Source organism: Schistocerca gregaria, chromosome 7 (assembly GCF_023897955.1).
Source record: "Schistocerca gregaria isolate iqSchGreg1 chromosome 7, iqSchGreg1.2, whole genome shotgun sequence".
In the NCBI taxonomy this organism is placed as follows: Eukaryota; Metazoa; Arthropoda; class Insecta; order Orthoptera; family Acrididae; genus Schistocerca; species Schistocerca gregaria.
The window spans coordinates 191743154-191759275 of record NC_064926.1 but is presented as its reverse complement, the minus strand read 5'-3'; the positions used below and the strand labels follow the sequence as shown (position 1 = coordinate 191759275).

Sequence of the window (16122 nt, the reverse complement as noted above, 5' to 3'; positions counted from 1 at the left end):
GGATATGTGTGGTTTCAACCACGTTTCGGATAAGAGGATTACGTGGTAGTTTAGTTGGTTGAAGAGGAGGCTAAGTTCTTCGTAATGCGCAGGTAAAGACTGAATGTTGCAGTGAGCTGCTAAAAGCTCGGACGCGTTCCGCTGAGCAGCCTGGAGTAGGGTGGCAGACTGGTTTGTCCCTTTGTTAGGCACTACCTGCCGCGAGGGGCACTGGCCGGTGTTTCCGCCAAGTGACATAATACAGGGGTGTCCGAGATTTTGCGCGCCCTGTTTGTGACTCCGCGAGTGCCGAAAGAAAGGCGCCTGCAAGAGATTTCCTGAGGTTGCGGGAGTATAGAAAATGGATTAGTGGTATTCGGTTCAAGGAGAATATGACCAAAATGGTGACGGCTGCGTGTCAGTGAGTATCCTATGTCGTAAGAGGAGAAATGTAATTAGCGTATTTGAAACAGCCTAGCGTGGAAATAAGAGAAAGGGGTGTGATTTAAGAGGCCGATGCTGCCAGCAGAGAGAAGTAAGCTTAATATTTAATAGATTATCGGAGGAAGCTAGAATTAAATTGAAATTTACTAAAGTGATACTGGTAGTGATTATCGTAGGAAGCTACAATTAGATTTCAATTTGCTAAAGTGATACTGATAGCGATTTTTGTTATGAACAATTTAAACCGAAGAGATGGGTGACTAATGAACTAAAGGAGAGGCTAATAACATGTTTTTAGTAGCATAGCTTGTATTAATCCACTTCAGTCTGCTTCGATCGACTCAACTTATTCGTGTAACATTGCTGAAGTTATTCCACGCATAGCTCGGCGCCTAGGTCAATTAAGAAGACTGGGAAATGTTCAACATGTCTTATGTTCACCTTAATATGGTGACGAAGTTGCCTTAATGTGGATTTTGAGTAACGTTATGGATTCATGTGCATGTAATTTTGAAATACGCGAATTTTTCCAGTTTTTATTGCACTGAAAATTTTTAAAATTCAGTTTTAATTAAGATCTGTTTAGACACTGGGTTTGTCTTGTTTACTGCTCAAACTGTTGAGCCTGCCCCTAAAACCAAATTCATTGTTGGAAATAGATTTTGCTTTAATTAATGTCTGTATAAATATTTGTTCTGACTGTTCAGATTCGTGAACTTGTCTGCGAAACCACAAGCTGCATAATTGTTCTGTATATGTTACCAGTGTAAAATCTCCCAAGTGTCTCAGTAAATAAAGAACCAAATTATATGTTCAGTGTATCCACGACAAGGGCTTACACCTTCTACTCCAGGAACCTGTGTCCTGCTATACTACAATACCATTTCCAAAGATCACAGACAATTTATCAGGCAGCTGGGTTTAACGTTTTGCCTCAACATTGTAAATGTCACATATTCAATTAATGAGCATCTGTTTAGACATGGAACTATTGGTCAGTCTACTGACTGGCTATTTTGGCTTGTTTAATATGAAATGTTGCGTGTGACTTGCCATTATTCAAGTAAACCTATCTCAACGTACTCTTAACAATTGCTGTTTCGCAGACCGTATTTGTCAGAGTGGAGACGAAAGGAAAAGTGCTGTGTTTGGCTAAGAGATGAAGAATGAGGAAAACTTGCTTTCAAATGACGGAAGAATCACGTAAGTCTAGAAGCTCAACGCAGGGTAGAGATGGATTCGTACTCACAAAGCTCTCAGCGCTGGCACAGTTAGGAACCCATCGTCGTGGATGTGCGTTATCTGGTTCCTCTTGAGTAATCTGCAAACAACAAAACAAAAAAAGATAGCCTTAATGACAAATGCCACACAGATGAATCAAATGCAGTAGAGTTTCAACAAAAATCAAAATCAGAAAGCATGATTCTTTGAACACCTTAAGATCTCTCTCTCCTCTCTCTCTCTCCCTCCCTCTCTCTCTCTCTCTCTCTCTCTCTCTCTCTCTCTCACACACACACACACTCACACTTGTGTCACTGAAGTGACAATGTGAAAATCTCGTAATTTCGTAACCACTGTGATAACAGAAAACAGCAATAATAATTGTCTCTACAAATAAACATATGGTATGTAGTGATCCCAAGAGCTCCAAATATATTTGTAACCACTTTTATAGCGGCTGTGAAATGACCCACAGAATGAATCGATGACTTTAGTCCGTAACGTAATGATGATGTGGTGTGCGACGCAATTCGTGCGCAAACTGAGACAGAACGGAACAATTACAATATTTATTTTGCAATAAGTAATGTAACGCATTTCTTCTCGCCAAATTATGGTTGATAAAATGCGAAATTAGTTGTGGGACATGGTAGAATATTCCCGCTTCAGCCCTTATAGTTCCACCAAGTTCCGATGGATGGCGGTGCCATGCATAGCCTTCAAAATGACATCTTTAAGTGCGTTCCAGGCAGAGAGCTGTCATTGAGTTTCTTCTGATGGAAAACCAGAGCATTGCAGATATTCATAGGAGCTTGCAAAATGTCTGTGGAGACGTGGCAGAGAACAAAAGAGCGGCGAGTCATTGGGCGAGGAGTCTATGATCATCCCAACAAGATCGCGCAAATCTGTCCACTCTTCCGTGTGCTGGCAGGCCGCTCACAGCTGTGACTCCTACAATGTTAGAACGTCCGGAAACTTCAATCTGTTTCGTCCAATGAAAGATGCACTCCACGATGAGGAGTATGTAGGAGATGGGGAGGTTACTCATGCAGCAAGACGTCGGCTCCGATGTCGACCAGTAGAGTGATACCATATAGACATACACGCCCTCACAGTAAGATGGCGCATCGCAGATTATGTTGAAAAATAGGTTTTTGTAGGTAGAAGACTGGGGAATAATGTGGTATGTTGGAATACTGAATAAAACCAACCTGCTTTCAGAAAAATTGCGTTGCATTACTTATTGAACGGCACTTGGGTACTATGCCTTCGAATGTAGATTGTGGTAGCAGACTGACGTGTGTATTCAACTCCAAAATAGTTTTGCTCATTATGCTTTCACGTTACTTCTTTTGTCCCTCCAGTGGCCCTTTTTGCTATGCATTATCTCGATAGGAAGATATCACGATTTTTGATTGAAGAAGCGATGATAACCGTAACAGGTTTCATAAAGTGACAATACAGCTGTGTACAAATCAAGAATTTATAAAAATTTCCAGTTCGACGGACACATTACAATTTTCTGTATTACTCCTTGTAACAGATTTTATGGAGTTCAGCTGTTTCGTCGTGTTTGGTTATTTTTTATCAACTGCTCGTGAATTTTATCTGCTCTATGTGAGTCTTGCCTTATTCATCGCGAATAACAGGTGATAATGCTGCATAAGTAGCTGTCATTGTTTCATTTTTTTGATACTGTCTACTATCGCGTATTGTATCTCATCAGTTCATCACCTATGCCTTTCATTATGTTTAACCATACTACCTAGCAGTAATAAAGGGATTGTGCGTGCTAATTTGAGCTTTGCAGGGACTTAGGATATAGAACCGATTGCTGCAGATCCTATTAAAATTATTATGAATTATTTAACAAATCCAATATACTATATGTTTGTACGATTTTAAAATGTACCACCTCCTAAAATGTTTACCTTACCTAAAGGGTGCTATTTTCTCGAAGCATATAGGCGCAAACTAAATTGCTCGAATCCCACAAGAAAACAGAACTTTACCTCGTGCTGCATGACTTTTTATTTGACATGATCTTGGTTTCGAGTTACAAACCAACTTGACACTGAGGTGGCAAAAGTCGTGTCGGAGCTTCTTTTTCCCGGCGTAGTGTGGCAGTTCGACGTGGCACGAACTCAACGAGCCGTTGAAAGTACATACAGAAATAGTGAACCATTCTGCAGCTGCCTCCATAGCCGTCCAAATCGCTGCAGGATTTTTTTCATGAGCTGACCTCTCGATTATCTCCCATTAATGTTCGATAGGATTCACATCGGCCGATCTGGGTGGCCAAATCATTCGCTCGAATTGTCCAGAATGTTCTGCAAATCAATCGCGAAGAATTGTGGCCTGGAGACATGGTGTATTGTCATTCATAAAAATTCCATGATTCTTTCGGAATATGAAGTTAGTGAATGGCTGAAATGGTCCCCAAGTAGCCGAATATCAACATTTCCAGTCAATGGCCGTGTCGGTTGGACCATAGAGCCCAGTCCATTCCATTTAAAGACAGCACACACCATTATGGAGCCACCACCAACTTGCACAGTGCGTTGTTGACAACTTTGGTCCATCGCTTCATAGGATCTGCGCCACTCTCGTACCTTACCATGAGATCTTACCAACTGAAATCCTTCTACTACCACAGCGCATTAACGTCAGATTTCGTCCTACATTGATTCCTGCACTTATTTCACGCAATGTTGCTTGTTATTGGTACTGGCAACTCTACGCAAACCCCGCTACTGTTGGTTGCTTAGTAAATGCTGTTGGCCACTTCGTTATCAGTGATGTGGGTAATGTCTGAAATTTGGTATTCTCGGCACAAGCTTTATTCTGTGCGCATCGGAATACTGAATTCCGTAAGATGTACTACACATCAAGCTCTAACTGACATTCCGTATTCAAAACATGTTAATTCCTGTCATGTGGCCATAATAACATCGAAAACTATTTCACATGAATCACCTGAGTACAAATGACAGCTCCGCTAATGAACTGCGCTTCCATAGCTTGTGCAGGCCAGACTACTGCCGTCTGTGTAGGTGCATATCTCTATTCCATGACTTTTATCAAAATGGCTCTGAGCACTATGGGACTTAACTGCTTAGTTCATCTGTCCCCTAAAACTTAGAACTACTTAAACCTAACTTACCTAAGGACAACACACACATCCATGACCGAGGCAGGATTCGAAACTGCGACCATAGCGGTCGCGCGGCTCCAGACTGTAGCCCCTAGAACCGCTCGGCCACTTCGGCCGGCGACTTTTTATCACCTCTGTTCGTAGTGTTAAGAATGACATGACTGAAACATTATCTTCTGGCTATTACGAAACAAGGAATCTACAAGAACAAGGGGATTGAATGGTAATTCGTAATTCTATCGCACAATTATAGGTGCATACTGGTATTCAGAACAACCGCTGGTGACATCACACGGAGCAGCTAGACAGACTGCAACCAGAAACTGATGAGTCACGAAGAGTAATGGAATCACTTTATCCTACAATTTTTCTAGAGTGCGTCTCTGAACAAGATTCATGCAACGAATATGACGATCAAACTAAGCAGCCTGGATAGCTACATGCTTTAATTCGGCGCATCCGGGAAGTGGAGGTGGGCTGACCCCGCGTAGAATGCTCCCGACGGATTAATGACGCGGTTAGGTGTGCGGGCCAGCCCAAGTTTTCGGCGGTTTCGCTCATACCACTAGATGAATACTGGGTCGGTACCCAAGTTCTGCCTCAGTTACACGATTTGCAAACATCTGGAGTTCGCTCACTTTCACATGAATGAGGCTTCACGCAGGCAGTGTGGGTAAACATATTCCATCCGAGGGAGTAACTGGGTTGTGACAGGAAGTGCATCAGACACACCATAAATTCACCATTCGAAATCCGTTAATAACCATGGCAGCCCTGCACTGATTTGAGGGCAAAGGTACAAGAAATGAGAAGATGAAGGAGAAGAATAAGAAGATAACGATAGAACTGGTCGTACGCTTATACAAGTGGTCTACGATTAGGCGAATGTGAAAGGTCAGGTAGGTACTTGGATGGTCCATCGTTCACTTTCCGTCGTTTTGTGCGGTTCTAGTCGTGTTTCAAACCGCTTTGTCTCTTCGAGACATCGAACGAGGTGGCGCAGTGGTTAGCACACTGGACTTGTACTCGGGAAGACGACGGTTCAAGCTCGCGCCCGGCCATCCTGATTTAGGTTTTCCGTAATATCCCTACATCGCTTCAGGCAAATGCTGGGATGGTTCCTTTGACAGTGCACTGCCGACTTCCTTTCCCATCCTTCCCTAATCCGATGAGACCGATTACCTCGCTGTTCGGTCTCTTCCTCCAAATCAACCCATCCCAACCCTCTCCTGGAGACATTTGTCCTCTCCAGAGAAGACCATTAAATGGTGCGGGTTAACGTGAATTTGGGAGGTTGATACGGATTAATGGCTCTGGAAAATGTGTCTATTACCCCAGGGGTAAGGCTGCTATCTCCCTGTTAACATTTCCCAACAACGGTTGCGAAAAGTTAATTCTCTATTTTTCTTGACGTTCCTCTGATGTTTCTTATCGAAATTCATCCACACTCTCTAAGAAACAGAAACTGTGATTCTTCCACAGAGGGATACCTGTCATCACTGAGCATCAGTCAAGCTATGATACTGCATAACATGCAGCAGCGGAAGCGTCGTCTTAATCGAATTTCAAATCTGATATTAATGGCGCGCCTAGCTTCACATTTTCTTCGATGGTGGAATTAGTCCTTTCACGACTCGTTTGGCCACAGAAAACAGTCCAAAAATACTACTAATGCGAGAGTAACATATTGGTTTTTCCAAAATCCGATGAATATTGATTTTTCTAATAGTAATAATACGCACCCCTGGTAATCGTAAACTAAACGCATCCAGGAAATTGTCTATCACCTTATTTACCTATGGTATCGTACAGATAATGTGATAAGAGGTGTGGCCTTTATTCATTCTCTTTTTACGTGGCCATTAGGTATCTTGTTACGTAGCCAATTGCATAAGAAGGCATACTATGAGGCTCTTATGCCACATAGTCAAAAAGCTTTTATTTGCTTACATTTGTGACGTCACAAACCATACCCTCCTCCGTTATTCATACAAGGACCAACAGCGTTACAAATACATAAAAACATCATACACAGGTATTCAAACTTCCTCTGGAAAACTATTAAATGCACAATACATGACCCACAATTCCTCTACTTGCATTTTCTTTGGTGGATCAGCAATGAATAATCGTTTTTCCTGTCGATAATGTGCTGCTATTGAAGAAGTCAGTTTACTAAAAATTCACACATACACATGTTGTTTCAGTAATTTCATCCCATATTCCCTTTGTTTCAATTCTTACAATACTTTGTGACATGATACGACATATTAACAAGTTTCACTTTGCTATGTAAATGACATCTGAGAAAATAAAAAAGATGTGATGTAGTATGAGTTTTGTTACTAGAGATAAGGAGGCAGCTCTTACCCAGCGCCGCGCGGAGTGGCTGCGTGGTCTCGGGCGCCATGTAACGGATTTCGCGGCCCCTTCCGCCTGAGATTCGAGTCCTCCTTTGGGCATGGGTGTGTGTGTTGTTCTTAGCGTAAGTTAAAGAAGTTGCATGAGGCTAGGGATCGATGCTTCAGCAGTTTGGCCCCTTAGGAATTTACACACACACACACACACACACACACACACACACACATATATATATATATATATATATATATATATATATATATATATATATATATAACTTAAATCTATATCTGACTCATTTAGTTCTTTCTCCAGGTAGTAATTAAATGCAAAGAGGGTATGTTCTCAAATTCTAACAGATAGCTAATTTTATTTTGATGAATTATCTATTTTCGCTTTACCAATTCATCTCTCCCTGCAATTCTAAACTATAGTAACAAGCGATTCTTTAATTTACCGCGTTACACTACTGTTATAACATTCCACATCTTCTTGGGTGTACATTGTCAGTTCTTCTACACCACATTTTTGTAGAGTTTGCATATAAAACAATAAGTTTACAATTTTTACAAATGAAATATCATTAAGTGTAGTTATTATGTTAGTTTTAAATTCTGCAAAAGGATTTCTCTGCTAGATGCACAATGTCCAGTCACTCACATTTACATACAATGTCACCATTCTTTTTTAATCAGATCCAAGTTGGGGATGAGTGTCTATAATCAGATTTTTGTGTTTCTTTTGATATATTACATGCGCTTGGATCCAATCATTTCTGCAAGTATCCCAATATGCACCCACATGGCACTGGCTCACTGCGTTCCGCAGTTGTGTCCAGAGTTTTTCATACAATGTGTACCAGATGATATGGAAGCCTTTACTGCTTCTTCTTTTTTCAAGTACCATTTATTATTTCCTTTTAATGCTGTTTTTTTGCTATATACTCCCGTTTTTGTTTTTTCGCTTCTATCACTTCCATGTTCAATTTTCTTTGTGTACAGGTGACATATTAAACTGCACTTAAAGGAGTAATAGCCTTAATAGGGAATGGTTTAAGTCCGTTCGATACATTCCTTTTCTTAAGACTTTTGGGGTAACATTATTATATATATCTGCGCTATTGTGAAGAACTATGTCCTGGATTGAGGATAATAAGTTACACTATCTTTAATATGGCATTTCTGTATAACACTTACTCTGTCATTGTTGGAAACTGTGTCAACAATTTTCACATGATTTACAGGTAAATACTTATAACTATAGACAGATGGAACAAAGTTTCAATCTTTTCTCAGTCTTTATTGTGTGGAAGGTTTCCTCGTACACCAATTAACTTGAAACTTCCTGGCAGATTAAAACTGTGTGCCCGACCGAGACTCGAACTCGGGACCTTTGCCTTTCGCGGGCAAGTGCTCTACCATCTGAGCTCCCGAAGTACGATTCACGCCCAGTCCTCACAGCTTTGCTTCTGCCAGTATCTCGTCTCCTACCTTCCAAACTTTACAGCTCTCCTGCGAACCTTGCAGAACCAGCACTCCTGAAAGTCTCGGTCGGGCAAACAGTTTTAATCTGCCAGGAAGTTTCATATCAGCGCACACTCTGCTGCAGAGTGAAAATCTCATTCTGGAAACCAATTAACTTGTATGTAATCTTGTTACCCCAGCAGACAAACTGCAGAACACTGTTAAACACAACACAGCAACTATCCAGTAGTTTACACCACATATAAGCAACTAAGACAGAGTACAGTAGGGCACATTGTAAAGACTAGTTGTTGGTGTTTAATATACCTACACCGTATGCCACCTGGTCAAACACACTGTCCGTGTTGTAATTGCCTATTGAAGCTCCCAGTCTGGTAATATCATGTTGTTTACCCAAAGAAGAGTTAAATCTCATGAACATATATCAAGACTATCTATAAAATCGATAGTATGGTTAACAATATCTGTGTTTGCTCCTGGACTTGTTATTTGACATACAAATTTGTTATATATTTTTACGCTATTGGAGCTTATTCACATTAAACTGTCTATTCAAACTGTCTTATCATTGTTCGCAGTCACAACGCTATGTCTTTGGTAGTCTTCTCCCACATAAAGGCCTGGGTTGATGTTAAGTAGTCACACACCTTCATTTCGTTAAGAATTCCAGTAGAATCCTGAGTTATATCCAGGCCCATAAGGTAATAGTCGTCTACACAGAGCGGCTACAACATTCCTGAAAGTGAATCCATTGGAACATCCAATTGCTGTCAGCCAATTTCCCTGTTATGGCATAGCCACAGAATTTTAGTATTTGCTCAAAATTGTTACCAGTGCTTCCTTACCAGTTTTTTTCCAATAAGCCTGCTGCCATCAAATTGTGATTCGCATCTAGGAGAAATTGTAGTTTCGTCTTGACTCATGGACATGAATTCAAAGAATTCACATGTAGAATTCACATTAGACAATTGATAAACGTACCACACATTTCTTTCTTTAACATTACAGACTCTTCTTTCTCTAAACATTCGTGGCAGTCCGCTTGAGCACAAATTTTAGCCTCCATTATATTGGCACAAAATGATTCGGTAATAGGCATTGGTGTATTTAAATTCTTCTTGCCAAGGAGTGTAGTATTTTAGGTGTCATTTATGTTATGTACAAATATTATACTTACCACCATCCACCATCTTAATGTTTAAATTTACCCATTACCCCGAAGACATCATGCATTCTAGATCACTTACTTCACGTGACGACTAGAGGGTTCAAGGTCATTGGTGATGCTATGTGTGCACTGACAGACATGTGATGAGTTGAAGATGCTCATGATTACGCGACGCCTTTGAAGGGCAAAAGAAGGTTAAAGTGTTCCAGAAGCCCAATGGCATTTCTAGTCATGTACATAATTATATGGTAATTTTACAATATGTTTTCGTTACAGTGCGCTTGGCTTTCCTGCGCGTCTGTTTCAAAGCGAGAAGTCTTAATACGTTATGTTAAAGAGATGCCCAACTTCACTCCCGACGTCCATAAGCGTGGTCCATCTTTGCAACCACGACACCATGTAACACGGTACAGATGGGCCCAACAAGATGCCGAATGGACCACTCAGGATTGGAATCACGTTCTCTTCACCGATGAGTGTCGCATATGCTTTCAAGCGGAAAATTGTCGGAGACGTTTTTGGAGGCAACCCGGTCAGGCTGAATGCCTTAGACACACTGTCCAGCGAGTACAACAAGGTGGAGGTTCCCATATGTTTTGGTGTGGCATTATGTGGCGCCGACGTACGCCGCTGGTGGCCATGAAAGGTGCCGTAATGGCTGTACGATACGTGAATGCCATCCTCCGACTGATAGTGCAACCATAGGGGCAGCATATTGGAGAAGTATTCGTCTTTATGTACGAAAATTCGCGCCCTCATCGTGCACATCTTGTGAATGATTTGCTTCAGGATAACATCACTCGACTAGAGTGGCCAGCATGTTCTCCAGACATGAACCCTATCCCACATGCCTGGGATAGATTGAAAAGGGCTGTTTATGGACGACGTGACCCATCAACCATTCTGAGGGATCTACGCCGAATCGACGTCGAGGAGCGGGACAATCTGGACCAACAGTGTCTTGATCAACGTGTGGATAGTATGCCACGACGAATACAAGGGATGCATCAATACAAGAGGACTTGCTATTGGGTATTAGAGGTACCGGTGTGTACAGCAATCTGGACCACCACCTCTGAAGGTCTCGCTGTATAGTGGTGCAACATGCAATGTGTGATTTTCATGAGAAACGAAAAAGGACGGAAATGATGTTTATGCTGACCTCTATTCCAATTTTCTGTACAGGTTCCGGAACTCTCGGAACCGTGGTGATTCAAAACTTTTTTTGATGTGTGTACTACATTCCGGACCCAGACAGTCACTGCAGCTTACGCGCTGGTGAAAATTATTGTTCAAGGCACAGTCGTAACAAGAACCAAATCTGCAGATGCCAAATATAACGCTGCAACTCGTGATAAGTTTTCTGCAGTTTCTGATTAGGGAAGTAATTTATAGAGGTTAAAGATTAACGCGGTAAATACTGACACTCACGTACTGAATGAACCAGTAACTCCTACCCCTCCCCGATTCCTCAAAGGATCGAACGCCAAGGTGTAAGACCGTTTTAGGAGAAGCTAGTTTTTCACACATTTCAGTGATTCTGATGTCATATTTCCTGAACTATGTGTCGTAAAATGATATAATTTTGCAGGTCCTTTACACTGAGGTGACAAAAGTCATAGGATACCTCCCAATATCCTGTCGGGCCTCCTTTGCCGGGCATAGTGCGGCAACTGGACGTGGCATGGACTCAGCAAGTGTCTGGGAGTCCCCTGCAGAAATATTGAGTCATGCTGCCTCTATAGACGTCCATAATTGCGAAAATGTTCCCGGTGCAGGTTTTTTTGCAAGAACTAGCCTCCAAATTACGTCCCATAAATGTTCGATGAGACTCACATCTCGCAGTCTGGGTGAGCAGCATTCGTTCTCATTTTCTAAAATGTTCTTCAAACCAATCGGAACACCTATGACATGACATGACATGATATGACATTGTTGTTTGGGAACACGAAGTCTATGAATGGTGGAAAATGGTCTCCAGATAGACGAACATAGCCATTTCCAGTTGATGATCGGTTCAGTTGGAGCAGAGGACCCAGCCCATTCCAGCTCATACCATTATGGAGCCATTGACTTGTCCGTCTTGAGCGCCTGCTCATGTGAGGTCGCCACGGGAGTCCAGTGGTCCGTGGCGTACAGCGAGGGGTACACTTCGCGGTCGACTCGAGAGCAACAGGAGTCAACCCACGACATCAGTCTGGCGGGTGCGAGCTGCGACGCCGTGAGACGGGAGATCGGCGCGCCTTCCTGCGTCCGTTGAAGCGGCTGGCAACGGACGGTTCGGAAGAGCGATTTGGGGGTGCTGCGCCACATCTTCTCGAGATATCGCTGTTTATTACAAGTTAAGTGATTGGTGATATGTTGTTTGATTTACTCTTGTTAAATTCTACTTGTTTTCTTGGTGAGGTGACCAGCTGTTTTGCTTTGGGCTCGCCCCACCATCCTCCTCCGTTTGCCCACCCGCGGGAGGGTGGTTGCTTATAAACTGGGTGGTCCGTTTTTCCCTTGTGAAGTAGGGGTGGGTTGGAGCAACCTTCGGTTCGGGTTGTTCGGTAATCTCCCTATCAATCTACCGTACGTTAGTAGCTGCCTCTGTCATGTTTGTCGGATTTGGTGTGTTAACGAAGTTGTTGCTTGGAGTGTAACGGCCTAATACCTGAAATATGTTTTGATCTTCTGAAACTTTGATATTATTGCCTATGATCTTGAGAGGCGGTATCTGTGTAGTGTAGAGCATCTTAGCTATTGCTTGGCCAACCTTGAAGAATTTTATATAAGGTTGCATTTCATGAACTTTTATTTAAATGATCATTTTAGTATGTAAAGTTGCCACCCTATTACCGTAAGAATTTTCTTAGAAGTTAAAATCAAGTTGCACCTTCGGTGGCAAGGTTAATATTTTAATTGTTAGTGTTTTGTACCATTTCCATCCCTCCTACGGGATTGCGTAGTTAGTGTGCTTGTGTGAATTGTTAAAACTCTTAATTTAAAGTAATACGGCGTGTTGCAGATTTGCAGAGGCTGTTGTGAGCGGTCATAACTAAGGCCATGTTAAAAAGGAGCGGCAAGGTTCTCTGCCGGAAAGCTTATACAGTCAAAACTTGTTTCTTTCTGCCTCTGAATAAATTATAACTTTGATATTTAGAGGGTGCTTTCTGATTACAATTTTAAATCTGTTTCTTTTTAAACAAATGCTTTTAAGCACTATTAAAGTGAATAAAATTCCCGTTTGTTAAAAGTAATTTGGTTATGATTTCATCAGTTACTCACTGGCAACTACTTCCATGCTTACATAGTGTGATTAAATGTGTTAATGTTCTTGATAAATCGCTAGTAAATAAAATAAATTCTTAAGAATATTCTTTGAAAATAAATCACGGTTGAGACCTTAAGGCCAAATTTCGCAGTACTCTCCTAACGGATACATTCGTCATACGTACCACAATCATTCCCGCTGTTATTTCACGCAGTGTCGCTTGTCTGTTAATGCTGACAATTCTGCGAAAATGCCGCTGCTCTCGGTCGCTAGATGAAGGCCATCGGCCACTCCGTTGTTCAGGTTGAGGGGTAGGCCCTGAAATTTGGTATTATCGGCACACTCTTGACACTATGGGTTTCGTAACATTGAATTTCTTAACGATTTTGAAATTGAATGTCCCAGGCGTCTAGCTCCAACCACCATACCGCGTTCGAAGGCTGTTAAACCCTGTCGTGCGCTCATAATCACTCCGGAAACTTTTTCACATGAATCGCCTCAGTACAAATGACAGCTCCACTTGTCGCGCGGAGTGGCCGAGCGGTTCGAGGCGCCATGTCACTGCCTGCGCGGCCACTTCCGCCGGAAGTTCGAGTCCTACCTTGGGCATGGGTGTGTGTGTGTTGTTGGCATCAGTTAGTTTAATTTAGTTTAAGTAGCGTGTAAGTCTAGGGGCCGATGACCTCAGCAGTTTGGTCCCTTAGAAATTCACACACATTTGAACATTTGACAGCTCCACCAATGCACTACCCTTTTATACCTTGTGTACTAGATGTTACCGCCATGTGTATATGAGCTTATCCCTGTCCCATGACTTTTATCGCCTGAGTGTAAATAATATATGTGGACACTGTTTACAAAATTTATTGCGAACAGAGTTCGTACTAAAGAAGTAAGAAATTAAAATACCACTTCTGATGCTGAAATTCTACTGCATGAGCAGCGAAAATGGAGCAAGCGAAAAATTTTTGTCCCTTCATTATTATGTAGCGGCTGACTGTAAGAAAAGTTTCGAGAAGGTTTGAAATTATATTTAAAATCCGTTTGAAGTCACTAAGTGCACTGATTATTAAATATTGGATGAATTTAGTCTGGGTAAATTGCGCACAGTGAGTTAGGCTGCGTCACGACATATACACTGTTTCCAACTATAATACTTCGCTCATTTCGTTAAACATTTAACACAGCAGCTTTTAATGGGTAGACTGTGAAAGCACTTTAATTTTTTTTTAATTCGGTCAATAACTGTATGAAATAATGAAAATCAAATTTTTGTTTCCCTTGGATGCCGTTATAGGCAACCCGCAACTGGAACTGTGACCTCTGGTTAGCCGTTTTATAATACAGGTGATTGCAGACCTCATCTTCTGACAGCTGGTGACTGTGGATCGCTGTACTCAAGTCAATGAAATAATGCTGCTGCTGTGATTCTGTTTCGTCCCATCTTGGAGTTTACAAACGAATGTAAATTTCTTGCAATAATGACATAGATTTTCAACTGTCGAGAAAGATTCGTGACAGGAGTGGCTGGAGGCGTTCCCGCTTTGATTATAACTTTACGGAATCTGAGGTTCTGACAGACGCAACTGGAACATCCGGACAATAGGTGACTTAGATCTGCAAATTTTGAACACTCAACATCACATTTTGTGCAGCTGCTTTGGATGACAATATCAACCTACAAGTACACACTGCAGACACCCCACCTGAGAAAAAGCTGCACTGTGTAAATCGACCATGCCAATATGCAATGGAAGGAAGAAAGTTTATGGCTTAATGTCCCATCGGCTCCAAGATCATTAGAGATGGAACACTGTCTTCTCTTTTCAAAGTAGTCATGTTGATATTTGTCAGTGATTTAGGGAAACCAACAAAAATGTGAATATGGATACAAGGAGACAAATTTGAACTGCCGTCCTCCAGAATACGAGTACATTTATAACAGTAACCCCTCGCCCTCCCTCCCCCCCCCCCCCGGGACCAAACTTTATCGCCACCTTCTAAGACGTTTTCATAGGCATGCGTCATCCAAGACCTCAAACAGACAGGCAGACATTGCATAATTAAAAGAAAAACCTAATTACAGATTCTTGACCATTTTCTAATGAATTCATCTTTCAACTGTCAGTTTTATACTGACGGAAAAATTAATGTAATGCAATTTCGTGAATATTTTGATTATATAATATGTTTAAGTGAGTAATATTGCAAGAACAAAGATTAATGTAAACGGGAGATAAGCCACTGCAAACGTGAAATGCTGTTATATTAATAACCCGTATAAGCGAAAAGATATTTAACAGAAGCATACAAACGTGCATGCATTGTGCTGCAAAGGCGCCGGATGTCAGTTTCTGGGATGGAGCTCCATGCCTCTTACACTCGGTTGGTCAATACAGGGATGTTTAACGCAGTTTGTGGATGCCGCTGGAGTTGTCCGATAAAGTCGCGTATGTGCTCGATTGGAGACAGAACTGGTGATCGAGCAGACCAAGGCAACACGTCGACACACTGTGGAGCATGTTGCATTAGCACAGTCTTATGTGGGCGAGCATTATCCTGTTGGAAAACACTCCTTGGAATGTTGTTCAGGAAATGCAGCACAACAGCTCGAATCACCGGGTTGTCTTACAAATTTGCAGTCGTGGGATAGCCACAAGAGTGATTCTGCTGATTTATGAAACGGCATCCCAGCGCGTAACTCCATGCGTAGGTTCTGTGTATCTATCACGCAGACAGGATGGTTGCAGGACCTCGGACGGCCTCCTTCTAACCAACACACGGTCATTACTGACACAGAGGTAGAGCTAGCGTTCATCAGAAAACATCCACAATGCCATCCAATGAGCTCTCGCTGCAGTCACAAATGGCGGTTGTTTGGGGGTCAGTGGAGCGCACGCAACAGGGCCTCTAGCTCGGAACTGTCCTTGAAGTAACCGATATGTAGGTGCCAACTGCCGCTCGAATTACTCTGCAGATGCAGTACGATACAGCACAGCTATGTGCCGAACACGATGGTCTTCCGTCTCGGTAGTGCTACGTGCCGTCCGGAGTC

At 42.1% G+C, this 16122-nt stretch overlaps 1 protein-coding gene across 1 annotated transcript in view; it reads right to left on the bottom strand.

Moving 5' to 3' along the window:
- The window catches only part of LOC126282058 (lutropin-choriogonadotropic hormone receptor-like), an 800001-nt gene that overhangs the window by 283328 nt on the left and 500551 nt on the right, over nucleotides 1-16122 (bottom strand). Inside the window, exon 5 of the mRNA XM_049981496.1 lies at nucleotides 1673-1744. Within this exon, the coding sequence (XP_049837453.1) occupies nucleotides 1673-1744 (72 nt within the window). The remainder of the gene's footprint in view (nucleotides 1-1672; nucleotides 1745-16122) is intronic.